At 41.0% G+C, this 14278-nt stretch overlaps 1 protein-coding gene across 9 annotated transcripts in view; it reads left to right on the top strand.

Annotated features, from left to right (window-relative positions):
• Nucleotides 1-3268: 3268 nt before the first annotated feature.
• The window catches only part of ZNF280D (zinc finger protein 280D), a 46327-nt gene continuing 35317 nt past the window's right edge, over nt 3269-14278 (top strand). For 3 of the 9 annotated variants that reach the window (XR_007379158.1, XM_048956495.1, XM_048956496.1), the window contains exons 1-4: nt 3269-3504; nt 8352-8497; nt 11713-11778; nt 11897-12267. Coding sequence is in view for 8 of the 9 variants with exons in the window: in XM_048956495.1 (XP_048812452.1) it covers nt 8359-8497; nt 11713-11778; nt 11897-12267 (576 nt within the window). In the remaining variant the exon portion in view is untranslated. Of the gene's footprint in view, nt 3505-4810; nt 5535-5563; nt 7340-8351; nt 8498-11712; nt 11779-11896; nt 12268-14278 lie in introns of those variants that run through there. The other 6 variants (XM_048956493.1, XM_048956489.1, XM_048956494.1 and 3 more) reach the window with 5 other exon arrangements.

Raw genomic sequence — 14278 nt, 5'->3', positions numbered from 1 at the left:
GCGAATATGTTTAAAAAAATAATTAATGTTTGGGGTTAGTTCATTTTATTTCTTAATTTACGGAGGCATACCTTAACGTTTAAAAGACTGGAAGCTTGTGCTTTTCTTTAGGATTGCACGTTAGACTTTTCCTATCATCTCAACAAGGAAAATGCAAGCAAGTTGTATATGCCTAACACAAAATAATGGTAGAAACAGATAATCCCTTAGTGTTTATACTTGTGCCAAATTCCTAAGGTATGATACTGTAACAACAAACCACATCAGACTAAATGCAATCAATTTTACAAGCGTACCTTATGGAATACTTGAGTAAACTATACATGTGTTGAATAGTGTTTGTTTTGCAGATGTTCCTGTTTGTGCATTCATAGTTACAGGCTTCCCATCTGAACTTATCCATTCCACTAAAATTTTGGCAGCAGCTCCAACGGCAATGTCACACAGATTGGTACTTGCTGTATGTGTGTAGTGCCTCTAAGAATAACAAATAATACTAAACAAACCTGTAACTACAATGCTAATGAGTAAGATTTCCTCACTTAGCTATATATTCTTTGCTGACATACAAAATTAGAACTAGCAATTGCACCCCAATTCCCAGGTTGCATTCAAACAGTGATCTGACACAAATGGAGTGCTACTCAGGAGGGTTAGAAAAACCACAACATTTAGGTATATTTTTAACAGTTGATCAGCAGCACTAAATCTAGAATGAAACAGTAGGTTGGCTTAGGATTTCATGATAAGAAGTAAGGTTGTTTATATGCCTTAAGAACAAATTCTGCTATTCTGGCATAGCAAGGTTTCTGGAGTATCAACTGATTTCCCAGTATCTGCACCTTCAGCCTTGATATGGGAATATGAAGCAGTTCAACCAAACTATCTGTGTTGCCCAAAACCCTGATGGACCCTATTTGCCTTTTAGCTACATATGGATGAGATGGCCGTGGTTAAGAATGTGAAAGGATCAACAAGCTAAATAGCATGGTGCCAGGGTGAGAAGAAGTCATCAAGCTTTTGCATACATTGATGCACTGTCTAAAGACATGACAATTGAAACAGTGTGAGGTTTTTTTCCTAACCCCAAGCTTTTTTTTCATAAAAGAAAAATGGATTACCATCTTGACAACTGTTATACCGGGCCTTCTGGCTACAGAAGTAAATGACAGTCATTTATTGTGCTAGTTCTTTTCCAGTCTCCATTAATTTTTTTTGTTACACTTGAGCAGAAGCAGCTGAATGCAACTGCCACCTTATTGAGAAATGCATGCCAGAGAAAAGCTCTACGCTTCTCAGTGACAATCCTCTAACTACTGTCTATGCTGTTCCCTTAAAGCCATAATGTACAAGAAAATGCCTTCACTCATATTTGTCCTGCTGAAACTTTACCTTAGTTCCATCCTGCAAGTTATCAGTAAACAATCTATTTATTAATTATCCCTCGATAAGGCATGCTTTGGGCTCCATTTGCTGCCTGCTCTACTCACTTTCCCATATCCCACTTAAAAAACCTTGTAGTTAGCTGACACCTCTTGCTCTGAAACGCCAGAACGTGACAAGTAAAATAAAAGCAATATGAACAAGTGCTGCTTGATGTGCGGAATAAAGTTGGTAATTGCATTCATCATTTCTAATTATCTACCTATTAAGCTTGTCCAAGATGCTCATCTATCAACTAAGGGACTCTTGGAAAGAAATCCTTTGTAATTATGGGGGTTTATTTACTAGCTTTCATTCATTTGTGAGTTGCAAAGTTGTGAATGATTATTAATCCCGCTTGGTAAACTTGTTTTGCTCCTATAGCTTTATAGTATGGTGCAAAAATGTGATATTCAAATATGTTTGCTCAAGGACTCAGGTAATGGTCTTGCAGACCAGACTATGCAGTCGTGTACCTACAGAATGCACAAGGTTAATAAATCAAACACGTAAAGTTAATCTTAATTAGGTTGCAATCTTAATATTCTCTTTGTATTTATTTTGATTTAGATAGAACATAAACACCCACTTTTTTTTTTCACTAGTTACATGTGTTGTTAAAAATGTGTTTCAAACAACTGGATTATCTCTCTTTCTTCCCCATCACTTCTTCCTAAATTAAGTTCCCATCTCTACTACTCCTTCATTTTCTCAGTTTCCTGCTGAGTATCATGAGTCTTTCTTTATTTTTTGTACCCCACTTTGGCAGGACGGTATATTTTTTAGTTACTAAACTCAATGATTTAGAGGCATAAATACTAAGTAGCAGTTATTTAATTACTAGACATTGTGTACGTTTTTCTTCACTTCTCTGAAGAGCCTTGGAAGCAAATCAAGGCCAAAGATGATGGTTCAGATGAAGAGAACATTTTCCAGGCTAAACACAGCAATTTGATCTTTAGAGCTTCAGTTTACAAAAATAAGGATCTTCATTTATTCTTCTGAAAAATACCTATATTTGAAACCTATATTTGAAAGTAAATAAATTGGGCAAGCCCGAAGGCTGCTGTGACAGGCGCCACTAACAGTAAGGTGAGTGAAGCATGGGCAGATAAAGTTGAGTGATAAAGAATACATTTAGTTAAGAACTTTCCCATTATTTACCTTTGCAATTCACCAGAAATAATTTCATATTTTACTACAAGTATTGCACTTTTGTTTTTTAAATCATGGCAGAGGGGGCAGCAAAGTTGTGAGGAAAAAAATAAACTGGAATGCTCTCAGAGACACACAGGTCACTGTAACTAATATTTGAAGGAGAGGAAGCACTAGAGGCTAAAAGATAGGAGAAAAAAATGAACGTCTTGGTCACGTCGTCGTGATTCAGCGATCTTCACATCAGCGAATAAAGGAGTGAAAAGGAGCAGCTCCCGCTGCGCTCCGGGGCAGGGCTCCGCCCGCCCACCGCCCCGCTAAGGGCTCGTCCCGCCGCTCGGCGATGTTCCGTCGGAAGCACGGGCAGCGCTGTGCTGCTTTTGCACTCGGCCGTCACGCAACCCCTGAGCGAACTGCTGTGAAAAAACAGCGGAAAAACGGGCAGGCCGCAAACCCGCACCAGCCCCGCGTACTACATCTCGTTCTCGGGTGCTTTTGTTCCTACGCTCTCTGCTCAGGCGGTCGCGCTTCACGACTTCGCCTCAAACGCCCGATTCCCGCCTCTGAGGCCGGGCCGCCCAACGAGGCACAGGGACGCGAGGCGCGCGGCCGGGTGTGAGGCCCGGCACATGGCACGCGGCACATGGCGCCCGGCCCCGCCCCGCGCGGCCCCGGCCCGGCCCCGCCCCGCGGCGGCGGGAGAACAGGCGCCGCTGTGGGGCTGCCCCGCGCTACCCGTCAGGCGCCGCGCGGCCACCCACCCCCTCCCCGCGCGCCCGCCCTCCTTTCCCCGGCGGCGGCTGAGGTGGGGCGCCGCTATTCGGCGATGTGAGGCGGTTTCGCCAACGCGGCCGTTCCCATCCCCCCCGCCGGCCCGGCAGCCAGGAGCGGGGCGGCGCGCCGCGGCTCCTCCGGACGCGGAGCACGGTAAGCCGGCCCGCCCGCCGCTCTCGGCCTTCCCGCCTTCGGGCCGCGGGGAGCCTCGCCGCGCGGCGGGCGGGCGGGCCGCGGGGGGATTGTCGCCTGCGAGACCGACGCCATCTTAGGTCGGAGCGCGGCCTTGCGGCCTCCGGAGCGGGGCCCCGGGATGCGAGGGCTTCCTCGGGAGGCCCCGTTGGAAATCGAGGCACTTTCCACTTTGGCCGTCTCCGCGAGGCTCTCCCAGGCCGGGCTCCTCCGTCTCGCGGTGCCACAGCTGCCGGCGTTGTGCGCCGGGCCCGGGCCGGGCCTCCTGCCGCCCGCTGTGGCGCGCGGGCCTCGCCCGGAGCCTGACCCGCGGCCCTCGGCCGAGCTCTTCGGCGGGCTGCGGCGCTGCCGGCGTTCGCGCGGCCCGCGGCGGGAGAGACGAGCCTCGGGCGGAGCGGCTCCAGGCCGCCTGGAGACCCGGCTGACTCCCGCCGCCTCGCGCCCATCGTGGCGCGGGGTGTGAACTCCTGACTTGTTTGCGGAGGCATTGCCCTTCCCTAGGCGGAGCTTACGGCATCGCAGGGCAGGGAGCGCAGCGTTGGTTGGGTTTGTTTGGTTTTTTTTTTTTTTTCTTCTTTCTCCTGAGGGAAGCTCTTAACTTTTTAAAACTTTCAGATTTAGTTTTTGTTTCATTGTTGTTTCTTCGCTGCGGAAGAAAGCACGGCACCCAACAAAAATGCGGTTGCTCTCATTCCTCGGGAAGCTGCAGGTCTCATGCTCTTTTGCACCTAACATGGCACCAAACTTGTGTGACCTTGTGTGAAAGGTTACCTGGAAGATTACGTGTAGGTGCTCATAATATCAGGTTGTGTTGCACATAAAATCATGATCCCTTTAATTTGAAGTATGGCTATTAAACCAGAGAGTAATGTGAACAAAGGTTGGATAATTCCATGATAAGCAATATGGAGAGATGACAAACAGGGCTGGCCTGGAAGCTTTCTGACTAATCCAGACACTCTCACTCTTCAAGCACACCACCAATTCTAGGCTGGTCATTCAGTTTCAGGTGCTCTTAAAGCAGTCTGAAGAAATGTTTGTTGGAGCTTTGATAGTTGACCATAAGAGTGGAACAAGCATCTGAAGAAATACAAGCTTCCCGTAACTTTAAATCTTATTGCAGCTGTATTTGCCATGATTTTCTATAGTACTAATTTCTGTACATCTCTAACACCTGCTTCAGCAGATTGCCTTCTGGTGTTGCCTATGGTCTTATGGTTTTTTTTGGCGGGGGGGGGGGGGAGAGGGGTGGGAGAATGTTAATTATGTATGTAAGCCTAATAAGTTTCAATGACTAGCCTTAGTTTTTGCTGGCCAGAGGCAAACATGAGCTGTGCAATGGTGAGAACAGGAAGCTTTTTTTTTTTTTTTTTTAACTAATGTTGCCTTTTTAAGCTGTATCTTTATGCATTAACGTTATTTTAAAATGTTTTGAAGAACTTGTTCACAACTCTTGATGCTTTCTAAGTTAGAATGGAGTTTTAAATACTTTTATGACATATCTGGGATGTCATTGGAGTTATGGACCTTTCTGATCCATAGGCTGCTTTTGAGGAGATGTGTGTACAAATTCATGCTTGTTTTTGTACAGAGTAAAAAGAAAATAATAAACAGTGCAGTGGAGACTACATCCACTGGCAGATATTGGTGGAGAGGGCAGAAGGAGTCACTGTTATTGTTGGTTTTGAGGGGAGCAACTAGCAGAATTCTTGACAGGCGTGTTCTGCGTTTATGAAGTTAAAGCTGAACACTTTGGAACAAACTGTGCACTGAAAACTGATGTAAATGTTTCTGTTGGCAGTGAAGACTATTTGAGCAGTTCCTGCAGATTTCTTGTAGTCAAACCTGTTCCCTTTTACTGCATTGTGATTCCTTAGCCCACTGATTTTTGACCTTTCAGTCACACCAGGCTATTTTTAATGTGCACAGGTTTGTGTCCTAGTGCCTGAAAAGCTGTACTAACACAGCTGAAGGAGCTGCACAGGAGCAAGGTAGGAACTTGCTTGGCTGACTGTTGCCAAGGAAAATGTCAGATAAAGCATGGCTTCCCTTCATGGCATTGCAATGAATGATATGGAAAGAGCTGAAATAATTTGAGACTTAATTTAAAAAGCATTGCTTCTTTTTGAGTCACCTCTTGAGAATTCTTTGAGGTGTATTGATTCATAAAATGGAATGGCTCATAAGCGGTGACACCAGTTGATACAACCTTCTAAAAGTCCAGGCTTATGTTATCAAATTTACATTAAAAAAAAAAAAAAAATCAGTCACATTATAGTGCAACTGAGGTTATCACATGCTAATGTAGTTTTTTTGTATCCTGTTTTTGTATAAACTATTTGTGCTCTCACATCCTCTGAGTATGTTTTATAACTGATTGCTTTTTTCCTAAGGTGAAATAAAATTAATTTTCTTAAATAAAAATACCTCTTGTCTTCATATGTATGTGTTCAAGTACATGAGCAGTGGCTCTTAAAATGGTCTTTGCTTTTTGCCTTGAAGTTCGACAAACATCATCTCTCAGTAAGTAAAACAAAGGCCATTTGTAGAGGAAGAGTTGGCTTTGACTCTCTTTTAAAACCTGGCACATGGCCCCTCTTGTTTCTGTAACGTGGAAATAGGCTTCACGCTCTCTTTTTTCCTGTGACAAGAACCTGGACTCATGTCCTGTTTTCTTTAGCACCTTGTTGAACTCCAGCAGCTTAATCTGAAGAAGGAAGGAAGAGCATAGCTCTCCAGTGTTAGATTGTCTCCAAAATATGGCATGCAACGTTAGCAGGCCCATTCTTCATACTTCAGCGCAAATAGAGGCAGAATTTTGACTGCTTCTCTGTGATGAGCTGTCACAGACTTGCTGTCAGTCCATCACCCAATCTTGCAGTGCATTCCTCCTGTCCTGAAGTTGTCTCATCTTATTAGATGTTAGATGTTTTCTTGCTGAATACGTGCAGAGTACTTTGGTTTCAAATGCTGTTGAGAGATAGTGAGGAGGTATTCTTAGCTTTAAGTCATTGTATTTTCAAAAAAGAAAGTTGTATCAATGTTTAATGTATATGTTGCTCTTGAAATACTTAGGGAAAAGAGAAGATCCTGGGAAACTACAAGGAAAATTCTTGAATAAACACCCTTTACACATTATAGGATTAATTATTCAATTTAAGAATATAAATTCATAAACGTAATCTTGATTTTGATCACCTTGTGTATAAGGCTTGACAGTCTTTAATGACATAGTCATCCATAATCTTTATTTCTAAAACATCTGAGCTTGATTGAATGTAGGCAGTTGATAAATAGATAACAGAATTCAGACTTCAGGGGTTAAGTAGAATGTTAATATTTACTGAGGATTTTGGTGTCACGGGTCTAGACAGTCAAGGTAAAAGATTAGAGTTTGTGATGTGTTTCCAAGATAATGCCTAAATGAATAGTTTTTACCTTCACATAATTCCAGCTGCTTCTGGGCAGAGATTAGCTTGCAAAAACTGCAAGGCTTTCAGTGGAGTGCTATGGGATCACAGACTGTAGGAGTTAGAAGGGACCTGTGGAGATAACTAGTCCAGCCCCCTGCAAAAGCAGGCCGCACAGGAAAGCGTGCAGGTGGGTTCTGAGTATTTCCAGAGGAGACTCCACAACCTCTGCAAATGGTTTGTTCCAGTGCTGTGCCACCCTCAAAGAAGTTTTCTCATGTTTATATGGAAATTCCTGTGTTCTAGTTTGTGGACGTTGCCTCTTGTCCTCTTGCTGGGCACCACTGAAAAGAGCTTGGCACCATCCGTTGACTCCCACCCATTAGGTATTTATAAGCATTGATAAGAGTTCCTCTCAGTCTCCTCCAGCATGAACAGTTCCAGGACTCAGCCTTCTCTTGTATGGGAGGTGCTCCAGGCCCTTCATCATTGTGTGAGCCAGCACTCCAGATGTGGCCTCAGCAGAGCAGAGTAGTGGGAAGGGCTGCCTCCCTTCATCTTCTGGCCGTGTTCTCTTTAATGCTTCCCAGGACGTTGTTGGTCGTTTTGGTCATAAGGGTGCACTGGTGGCTCATAGTCAATCTGTTGGCCATCAGAAAGCTCAGTCAGTCTCCACAGAGCAACCCCGAAGCTGCACTGCTGCATTCAAGTTCACTGTTTTACTGTGAATCCTGATCCTGCTTATTGCAGAGGCAGCCCTTTGATTTTATGAAATGAAAACTAGTGTAATATTTTATTTCCTGTACTGCTCAGAAATGCTTTCAAGATTATGTAACAAGGGATGGGAAGCCCTGGTAAAATCTTAGTTTTTGCAAATGTGGTGAGTTTTGAGCTTTTGTATTTACATGCGTTGTGTTTTTTTGGCTTAATATTTTTTTAAATATGTGAGTAGAATATAGCTCCATCTGGCTTTAAGTTATTCACTTTGGCACGTATTTTACGTGTTTTGTCATGATAAGGGCATTCATGTGACTTATGAGTAACATAACTGTAATAGAGGTGTTTTAAAGGATACCTTTTGCTGTAGTTTAGAAGCTTGCTCTTGTGGTTACTTACATATATGATTCAAAAACAGTTTAGATGATATGGGAAATGTCTTGGGAATTTTCTGACGTTTAATATTAAAGATGAGGATTCAGAATTATCAGAAATTAGACGAACTGTTGATCTTTAGAGATCACTTAGATCAGATCAGCTTGAACCTGCGTGGAATGTGGTGGGGAGGAGGCTATTCCGTGGGGATCATTGGCAAGTACAGTAATTTTTGTTACTGAACAGCTGTCTCACTAAGTACTGAATGTTCTATTGAATATTGTTTTTAAATTATTTACTGTCTAGTCTCAAGATGGCAGAGTTATTCATGGAATGCGAGGAAGAGGAGCTAGAACCATGGCAAAAGAGAGTGAAAGAAGTGGAGGAGGATGATGATGATGATGAACCGATCTTCATTGGAGAAATCTCAAGCTCAAAGCCAGCCAGTACATGTAAGATAACGCTTTCCATAATTTGACAGATACTTTATAGTGCGAAACTTCAAACTTGCTTTGAAAATATGGAATTTGTAGTGTTAAGATTTAAGGAGTTCTTCATTTTTAGAGCTGTTCTTTATTTTGTTGTCTTATACTGAAAGTTGGAAATTTTAGTTCCTAAAATATGGGTTATGTGTAGCTGTTTGTACCAGTGAGTTTAAATCTCTCAAGTAGAAGCAAAGACATTTGAGGATTTTAGTACGGTTAAAAGTCTAGTATAGACAATGCTGAAAGCACGCAATTGCTCTTAATAGAGTTGATATTTAAGTAGATACCTCACCTCTCCCTGCTAAAGTAGATGCATGAATTCTAGTCTTCATGCAGCATTTCCTCTTATTTTCTCTGCTGCTTATTTTGTGTGTTTGAAGTCAGTCTGAACGTGTGGCCATCATTCTGGTAACTGTCCAAGTGTGTGTTAATAAGGCATAATTGGGGAAAGCGTATCATGTAAAAATAGTGCGAGCCTCTCTGCTAAGTTGGAGGTTTCTACTGATAAACTCGTTCACTCCCTATAAGCTAAGAGATTTTTTTCATCAAGTTCTGTAGTTTTCTCCAATTGCAGGCAGTACAGGGAATGAGTGTAGGTGGTTGTGGTGACAGCAGATGTATAAGGATTCAGTGTTTGTCCTGTGCTTGATCTTTGGCAGGTAAGTGAAGGAGAATACTTATTTTTGCTACTTCAATTGATTTTAGGAATGACAAATTTTGATCCTGTCTGTGGCTTGTAGTCAGTTGTTAAGAAGTTTTGCCTAAGCATTCTCTGGTTATCAAATACACAAGGTTGCCTGGTTTCATGCTGTCCGGTTAGCTCATCTCTGCTGTGTTTTTATTTGAGATTGTCATAGGCATTTTCTGAAGATATATGGTTTATGGTAAAGAATCTCAAGGCAAGATGTTAAACCAGGCTCTTCCCCTCACTCCATTGTGTGGACTCTGGACTATTACTGGCTGTTCTGTCGTCTTAGATCGTATTACTTTCATCTTGCATCTGAGCTCTATTGGACTTTGTTTCTTACTGGGAATTATCTTTAATTCTTTTTGCACTAGCTTAAAATTTTTGAAAATGATGTTTTAAGTATTAAAGAAGTTGATGTTAGAGCTCACCTAAAAATAGTTATTAAGGGTTAATGGTTTTGAATGCTTGAAAAATAGTCTAGATCCTCTTGAAAATGTTGAAGAATATTTGAAATTTAGTCTAAGAATCTGTCTGCGGTTATAAGCTTCCAGAAGGATAGAAAAAATACTCTTTACTGTAATGTTATGAGATCTGAGACCTCTGGATTACTGTTGGTTGTTAGCACTAGATCATGGAATTGGACGATTATTAATGTGCTAGACATACATTAGAGCAACAAATATGCCAAGTTTCATTGCATCATTCAAGTCTAAATGTTTTTTTCAAGTGGTAAAGTACAGAAACGCGTTGCAGGTGAGAACTCTAATTTTCATACAATTCAGCAACTTCAAGAACTTTGGGTGAAGTAGGCTTGCAGTGCATGCATCTTATTCTAGAGGTGTCCGTACTCAGTCCTGACACAAGTAAAATCACTTACAGTATAACTTCTTACTTTCTCTTTTCCTTCCCTTCCCCGATTTTTCTCCTTGTAATCTTCTACTTCACTATCAAAAACAGCTATGGAAGAATGACCTCAGTTCTTCTTTGGCTTGTAAGTAGTACTGCCTGCCTGTAGTCAGGCTTCGGTTTGCAGAATCTTTGTTGGTAATAGGCAAACCACAGCACTCAGCCTTCCTTACCACTGCTGTTTAGTTTCTACACAAGAAAACTCCTGCCTGGTCAGATGGCAAATGGAGGCTTGCCTATTATTCCTAATTTTTCTGAAAGGTATGTTTTCTGCAATACATGGCCATCTTTTTAACCTTCTGCCGACAGTGCAGTTATTAACTGTTAACTTGTAGGATTTTACAGTAGCTGTTTTTTTTTTTTAATTTTATTTTCTTCATTCTGTTTTTGTTGTTGTCATTGGGGTTTTTTGTGAGAATAAAAAGAGGCTTTTGTTGGACTGTGGAATTTAAATATGGTATGGATTTGCTAACTGGAGAATATACGTTTTCAGGTGAATCCCAAATTCAGCTATTCCTTGCTCATAGATGATGTTGTTTGAAGTAAGAATAGTATAATTTTTGCAGAAGTAAATTTATCATATCTTGAAAATGCAAGCCTGCTTGGATCTGTTGGTTGCAGCTGCTTTTTCATTAGTATTATCTATGTGAGGGTAACAGGTTGAGAGCTGTTCTGAGCTCTGCTGCCATTCAATTTATTTATCAGTCTGAGTACTATGTGAACTTATCTGTGAAAACAGCATTAAGGTGGTTAAGCACGATCTATAGATGTTCTAAGACATCTTGCTTGAGATTCTGATGTAATTTGACCCTCGTTTGAGAGGGTGCTTTTGATCTTGTAGATTTGGAGCTTTAATATACATGTGTTTTCACACATTTGAGCAAGAAACCTGGCAACAGCATGAAGTGAATTGAGAATCTGGTGGTAGAAGAGTATTTTGATTTGGTGAATGTTATTTTAACATTCTAGAATTAACCTAAAACCCCATGTGAAGATGGAGGTAGCTGAGGAGTGTTGGTTAGGGAATAAGCATCAAATCTAAGAAACTTAACTTGTTTCCAAAAAATTAGAATTCTAGTAATAGACTGCTGTCTAGGGTATGTTAGAAAATCAGTCCGCTCCAGTATGACTCCTGTATCTTCTCTTTGATTTCCCTTGGTGCTGGAAACTGGAGTTTAGAAATTATTGAGAGAAAATGGTTCCTTTTCTCTGAAGCAGTTGTAGCATTTGGGGGACTTCTTACTGTGCATGCTACAAAGAGAAGTGAATAAATGCATTTCTTACAATCAGATGAGCTAAATATTAATGAAATGTTCATAGTTTGTTTGCACTCTTATTTGTATGTTCATCTATCTCCAAGAAAATAAAACTGAGATTCTTAGGTAAACTAGCCAGCTTAAGAGAAATAGAGTAGAACATATCTTAATTTGTACAAATGATGTTCTGTTTTGCCAGATTAATTTAGAAATAATAAGTTATAAGTCAAATCCTAATTGGCTTAATTTGTGGTTATGAATACTTCTTTTAATTTGCAAAGAGATAAGGCTATTAATTTAACTGCAATTAAGTTAAATGTAACTTTTGACAGATATATTGAACAGAGTCAACTTCAGCTCATCACGAAGGCAGATACAGAATGGTGCACCCAGTAGAGGTATTATATTGTCCTGATATGGTAATGGAAAAAACGAACACGCACAAAACCACAACTCTTAATGTAATATCTGGCCACAAAAATTATATAATGTTAACTTCAGAATCCTTTGCAACAGGTACAGTTACTTCATTCAAGTCTGACAGTCACCGTTATGCAACACCTGCCTCCTGTCCCAGTGCCATGCCTGTTTCATCAGTGTTTCAGTCTGTATCCAGATCTACTGCTAGCTCTGTAGCAGTTCAGCCATTGTCTAGACCAGTGAATGTTTCAGGAGCTTCACAGACACTGCAGAGACCAGTTGCTGGATGTTTATCAGCACAGCAGGCAACCCGATCAAGTTCTGGAATATCACAGCCTGTTAGCAGACCTGTAACCATTCCAGTCACGACACAGCCGGTATCAAGAAATATCGCAGTTCCTCTAGTGGCCCAACCTGTATCCAGGCCAGTGACCTCTGTGACAACGCAGCCTATCATACTCAATCAGGTAAGTTTTTATTCCCTTAAAATACTCAGATGTGATAGTGAATAAATTGAGGAACATACTGATCACACAGTTAAATAATTCGAAGACCTTGATTAGACCTATAGAGTAGCATTAGATAAACAGTAAAGATTTTAGAACCATGATCTTGTACTAGTTAATGAAAATATATATTGATAATACTGATTTTACAAACTCTAAGTGTCAGATGTGCTGCTTGGCTTGAGAATGATAGCTTTAGTAACAGCAGTGTTAAATTAAATGAAAATCTTAGCATTATATTAAATGAAATTGGTGGACAAAGGAAAGGCAACTGATGTCATCTAGCAGGAATTCTGAAAGGTTTTTGACACTGTCCCCCACCACATCCTTACCTCTAAACTGAAGAGTTACATATTGGAAGGGTGAACTATTCGTTGTGTAAGGAATCACTTGGAAGGTGGCAGGCAGAAGAGGCTTGTGGTCAACGTGTCCACATGGAGGCTGATGGAGGTCCATCTTGGGACCAGGCACTACTGACCAGGCACTTTCCTCAGTGAGAGCAAGATTCAGGTTTCACTTCCCCCAGTGAAATTTTGGTAGAGCAAAGGTCTGATACCATGCATCATTCTAATTCTGTGTGGATTGGCTATTAATTAGCATGTTACTAATTAGCATGGTTCTGACAGTTAGGAAATCTAGCCGTGCACCTTAAGATTTAGTATTTGTGCTAGTCTTCTGGAAAACTGAGTGGTGGCATCTAGTTGTGTGGTTTTTTGTTTTTTTTTTTTTTTTACTTACCTGAGCGGTGGCAACATCATTTATAAGAATACCGGTCGTAGACTTTCTGCACATGAGTACACCTGTGCAGGTTGGATTTTTTTCACTGATCTGGTAAAGCTGTTCTGTTATTTAGAACGTTTTTTGTTTTCTGAAGCATGAGAAGATGTTTATTTTCACACACTTGGCTCTGTTGTTTTGCATATAAAAACAAAACATTTTAAACAAAAGGGGACATTTGGAGAATATTGTGACTGAATTTCCAGGATGTCAGCCTTTACTTCCTTCCTCCCCAGATGCAATCAGTACATAATAGGGAGATGCACGGATGCCATCAAAATTCCTGGTCTTTTGGAGAAATGGTAGCAGATCTTCAAAAAAGAAAGCAAGCCCATCCAAGGCAGTAAGAAGGGCACGTTTTACTTTCATTCGTTGTGCTGATCGTGTTTAAAGTGAAGGTGGTTCTGCGAAGTCTTCTGTCCAGTCTAAGAGCTACCACAGGCTTACTAGCTGAAAAGAGGGGTTTACAGGATAAGCTGCTTTGCTTGTAATTTTGCTGTCTAGTACAAAGCCATCATGGATTCAGTTAAACCTGATGTGTTATGACCTGTGTAGTTTTTTTGTAAAAAGTATAGCAAAGATGTTTAACTATTAATGTTCTTAGCATTATTCTGACTTCCACAGCTGCACTTGAACATTTGTTTGATTTGGTTACGTTGGATTAGACCACTTTCCAGAGAGAAAAATGGGTCTTCATTATCACTAAGCTCCTATAGTGTCTTCATTTAAGAGTTATACAATAAAAAGAGGGGGATGGAGAGAAACACCTTTTGTTTAATTAAATTCTTTACTGGTACTTAGGAGTCCTAAAACAGGTTATCATACCTGAATGCTAGATGTGAATTTGTGTATCCCTTGAGACTTGTTTCCAACAGTGTAAGTGTGGTGGTAGTTAAAAACGTAGCAATTTAAATGTGAAAATAGTCTTTGCCTGCTTGCTTACTAGAGTGGGAAGCATTGTAAGGCACTGATTTTTACTGCGTAAGATGTTGTGGTCTTTGTTTCATGAATACGTTGATGACAAAATGCACGTATCATAGAATCATGGAATGGGTTGGTTTGGAAGGGATGTGGAAAATACTGTAGTTCTAGCCTCCTGCATAGGTGCTGGATAATCATTTTTTATGTATGTGCATTGGGTTATCATTTTTTATTTTCAAAGGACGTGCAGCTAATCCTTTCTAGTTTTGTTTCA

The sequence above is a fragment of the Lagopus muta genome, chromosome 10 (assembly GCF_023343835.1).
Source record: "Lagopus muta isolate bLagMut1 chromosome 10, bLagMut1 primary, whole genome shotgun sequence".
NCBI lineage: Eukaryota > Metazoa > Chordata > Aves > Galliformes > Phasianidae > Lagopus > Lagopus muta.
This window is presented reverse-complemented; position numbering and strand designations above follow the sequence as displayed.